Source organism: Copadichromis virginalis, linkage group LG7 (genome assembly GCF_057382275.1).
Source record: "Copadichromis virginalis isolate Kocher_CV1m ecotype Utaka linkage group LG7, C_Virginalis_male_GT1.1, whole genome shotgun sequence".
Taxonomy (NCBI): Eukaryota; Metazoa; Chordata; class Actinopteri; order Cichliformes; family Cichlidae; genus Copadichromis; species Copadichromis virginalis.
Genome location: NC_140624.1, coordinates 11,166,047 through 11,170,867, shown reverse-complemented (window position 1 = coordinate 11,170,867; position 4,821 = coordinate 11,166,047). Strand labels below are relative to the sequence as shown.

The following is a 4,821-nucleotide window of genomic DNA, read 5'->3' as shown; positions in this document are numbered from 1 at the left end:
AGTGAGAAAGGTGACTGGAAAGGAAAAACTCAATGCATCATGGGAATCCCCCGGCAGCCTAAGTCTATTGCAGCATAACTAAGGGAGGATTCAGGATCACCTGGTCCAGCCCTAACTATATGCTTTAGCAAAAAGGAAAGTTTTAAGCCTAATCTTGAAAGTAGAGATAGTGTCTGTCTCCCGAATCCAAACTGGAAGCTGGTTCCACAGAAGAGGGGCCTGAAAACTGAAGGCTCTCCCTCCCATTCTACTTTTAAATACTCTAGCATCAAACATCTTCTTCCTGCCCTGCATACCAGACATGGCCTCCACATTTTTACGCCAGTCACCCACCTCCATCGTCAGCTCCTAAAGTAAAGCCGCATTCAGACCATCAGATTCTGCAGTTTTATTTGGCTGCTTATTTGAATGTACCTAGATACCAATTATGTGTGTTGCTAGAGCAAACCTTCTCTTGTTTGATGTCTTCTTTCTTTACAGACTTGAGATTGGCCCTCAGATCCATGGAGCCCTTAGTTTTCGATCCAAACAGAGCTTTCAACATCTCATCTGCTGACACTCTCACCTTCCTGAGAGCTGGTTTCTTAAACTTTCCTCCAAGGTCCTGTACCTTTAGCTTCAACTTGTTGATCTAGCAATAGAGGGAAAAGCTTTATTGGTGGCTTATTGTTAAAGGGGGGGGGGGGGGGGGGGGGAAGCGTGTCAACATATTTTAGTTTAACTAGGTGTATTATGATGTTTGCTGAGCTCATACATCTCTGTAGTTCTTGAGAACCTTTGCTTCACAGTCATAGCGATCCTCGTCCACCACATGAATCTTTTCATGAATCTCCTTACAGACTTTCTACACAGAAAAAAATAAGTTTCAATTCATGACACTTAATGGGCTTTAAAAACATTGTCAAGCCCATATGCTTACTCAGAGTATCATAAGCTCACACCTGCAGATCATCAATGTTTAACCCTCTGAGCTGCAGCGGTGGAAGCTTCTCCCTCAGGTATCGAACCTTCGCTTCCTCATTTGCAGTTTTCTCTGCCTCCAAGTCTTCCGTTGCACGAGTCAGGAGAAGGATCTCGAAAAAGTCAAAGAGGTTTTCATTTGTGTCATCTGGTTATCGCTTATAATTTTAATATTGGTTGTTATAGGAAAGAACATTCTAATAATGACATTCTATTTATTATATATTCAGGAGTTATTATGGCTCGTGCATTTTTTGCCAAATTATTTACCTTTAGTGATAGCTTGCGTGACGCAGAAATCTTGCATTTAGGCTGGAAACAATACAAATCTTACATATTATTGATGACTTGAAATGCCACATTGCTTAATTAAGTGCTCATCAACCATTTAAATGATTACCTTTTTTTCTATAATGAGAAACTAAATGTCAGATCATATCAAATAAAACTGACATAAATATTTCACAATGACACTGAAATTATTTCTTTTTTCTGCTGCATGAAAGTATACAGTCTGCAAATATAAAAACACATTCTTGACAGGTTAGAAATATAAGACTTAATTTAATAATCATATGATAATATAAAAATATAAATACCTTCGCCTCTCCCTTGGGGGCAATGGATGATGTACAGGGAGTGCAGAATTATTAGGCAAGTTGTATTTTTGAGGAATAATGTTATTATTGAACAACAACCATGTTCTCAATGAACCCAAAAAACTCATTAATATCAAAGCTGAATGTTTTTGGAAGTAGTTTTTAGTTTGTTTTTAGTTGTAGCTATTTTAGGGGGATATCTGTGTGTGCAGGTGACTATTACTGTGCATAGTTATTAGGCAACTTAACAAAAAACAAATATATACCCATTTCAATTATTTATTTTTACCAGTGAAACCAATATAACATCTCCACATTCACAAATATACATTTCTGACATTCAAAAACAAAACAAAAACAAAGCAGCGACCAATATAGCCACCTTTCTTTGCAAGGACACTCAAAAGCCTGCCATCCATGGATTCTGTCAGTGTTTTGATCTGTTCACCATCAACATTGCGTGCAGCAGCAACCACAGCCTCCCAGACACTGTTCAGAGAGGTGTACTGTTTTCCCTCCTTGTAAATCTCACATCTGATGATGGACCACAGGTTCTCAATGGGGTTCAGATCAGGTGAACAAGGTGGCCATGTCATTAGTTTTTCTTCTTTTATACCCTTTCTTGCCAGCCACGCTGTGGAGTACTTGGATGCGTGTGATGGAGCATTGTCCTGCATGAAAATCATGTTTTTCTTGAAGGATGCAGACTTCTTCCTGTACCACTGCTTGAAGAAGGTGTCTTCCAGGAACTGGCAGTAGAACTGGGAGTTGAGCTTGACTCCATCCTCAACCCAAAAAGGCCCCACAAGCTCATCTTTGATGGTACCAGCCCAAACCAGTACTCCACCTCCACCTTGCTGGCGTCTGAGTCGGACTGGAGCTCTCTGCCCTTTACCAATCCAGCCACAGGCCCATCCATCTGGCCCATCAAGACTCACTCTCATTTCATCAGTCCATAAAACCTTAGAAAAATCAGTCTTGAGATATTTCTTGGCCCAGTCTTGACGTGTCAGCTTGTGTGATTTGTTCAGTGGTGGTCGTCTTTCAGCCTTTCTTACCTTGGCCCTGTCTCTGAGTATTGCACACCTTGTGCTTTTGGGCACTCCAGTGATGTTGCAGCTCTGAAATATGGCCAAACTGGTGGCAAGTGGCATCTTGGCAGCTGCACGCTTGACTTTTCTCAGTTCATGGGCAGTTATTTTGCGCCTTGGTTTTTCCACACGCTTCTTGCGACCCTGTTGACTATTTTGAATGAAACGCTTGATTGTTCGATGATCACGCTTCAGAAGCTTTGCAATTTTGAGACTGCTGCATCCCTCTGCAAGATATCTCACTATTTTTGACTTTTCTGAGCCTGTCAAGTCCTTCTTTTGACCCATTTTGCCAAAGGAAAGGACGTTGCCTAATAATTATGCACACCTGATATAGGGTGTTGATGTCATTAGACCACACCCCTTCTCATTACAGAGATGCACATAATATGCTTAATTGGTAGTAGGCTTTCGAGCCTATACAGCTTGGAGTGAGACAACATGCATGACAAAATACTCATTTGCCTAATAATTCTGCACTCCCTGTATACTGAGGAGAAAGGGATGCACAAGAAATTCAAACTATGTTAAACACAAATCTGTATAATTGTTAGCTGAGAAAGTATATGGTCATGCAGGCTGTAACTTACACCGCTTTGAGTGCCCAATTTGTTGTTCAGCAAAATCAAAGATGCACAAACGAAAAAAAGGCATGAGATTATTATTCTCATATGAAAGAGTATCCGGCTTCATAGGCCATTTAAATAAGAATAAAAAAGTGACAACTTACTCGCCAGACATTGTTTTTCCTTTACACAATTTGGATGCTATTAAATTGGAAAATGGACAGAAAGAAAGAAAGAAAGAAAGAAAGAAAGAAAGAAATAAACTATGATGCCTAATTGAAGTTCTCACTTCTCACGTCAGGAACGAGTTACTTTACAAGCGGGAAACAGCAGCGCCTGTAGATCGAAGATCGTCTATTGTGACGAATAAATCTCCCCTTTTCTTCTTTTTGTTTTAGAACAGAGGTTTCTCACCAAGATACAAATTCAGCACTTTATTTTTGGCCACCTAGCTAAAAACAAAACTAAACAAAAAACTGTTAAGATAAGACTCTACATAAAAATAAAATAATAAAATAAATAAATAAAAGAAATTCGTGGCAAAGGGAGGAAGACTGAGTGGGGAACGTTTTCAGCCTGAAATGCGTGACTTTCTGTGGTCGTTGGTAGCTTTCATCTTCATATTTGTGGTACAGTGATGGCATCTCCAGAGAGGTTTACAGTGCGTCGGTATTATAATGTTATTTATTAAAGGCAAAAAGTTCCTGGCCTACCAATAAACCAAAAGGATTTCCACCTACTAAAGCTGTCATGATCCTGGGTCCTTTTGACCCAGCGTTTTGTGTTTTCTCTTCGCGATTTTGGTTCTGTTCTTCCTCTGGTTAGTGTTTACTCTGTTCTGCCCGTGTGTTCCTGTATCTAGTCCGCGTTTCTTAGTTTGTCCTTTCATGTGTAAGTTCCTGTTTTATTGTGAAGGTCTGTGTCTTATGTGAGTGTTTTCAGTTTGCCTCCCTAGTCTCGTCATGTTAATTACTCCCAGCTGTGTCCCCACCTGTATGTAATCCCCCTGTGTTCTCTGAGTGTATTTAAGTTGTGTCTTCTGTCATAGTAGTTGCTGGTTCGTCTGTGTTGTTTCCCCTCGGTCTCCCTGCGTCTCTCCGTGTATAGTTCTCCGGATCTCCCTGCATCTTCGGTTCTGGTTTGTGTTGTTAGTTTACCCAGTTTAGGTTTCAGTTTCATGTTCCTAGCGCCTTTGTTGTTTGCATTTTTGTTGTTAATAAACACTCACCTGCACCAGAGCTGCCGCCTTTTGGTCCTATATATATTCCACACGGCTTGCCCCCGCAAACCGTGACAAAAGCATACTATTAGGTGTCTGGAATAAGAACCAGAATCTGATCTGAATGAAAGATACAATATTCTTCATTGTGTGAATGCTGCACAACTATGAAACTGTATTCTTCAGGGTAAGATGTATGCATAGTTTAAACGTCCTTTATTCTTGTGCACACTAAAAACTTGGTGCCCTTTCTCCAACTATTTCAGCTATCCGCACAATGTGTTAAACCCGCTCAGACATTAACACATGGTTGGATTAACCTGTTAGTGGCCCATGGGTGCAGAGAACAGAGTTCCCAGTACATAACTGTTTTTTGTTTTGTTTTG

At 40.4% G+C, this 4,821-nt stretch overlaps 1 protein-coding gene across 1 annotated transcript; it reads right to left on the bottom strand.

Moving 5' to 3' along the window:
• tnni1c (troponin I, skeletal, slow c) lies at positions 1-1,592 on the bottom strand (the record flags this gene model as incomplete). Its single annotated transcript, XM_085465265.1, has 6 exons — positions 1-348; positions 449-631; positions 755-844; positions 942-1,073; positions 1,231-1,272; positions 1,560-1,592. Coding segments are annotated over 6 exons (717 nt in total), but the record flags the coding sequence as incomplete, so codon positions are not given.
• Positions 1,593-4,821: the final 3,229 nt, after the last annotated feature.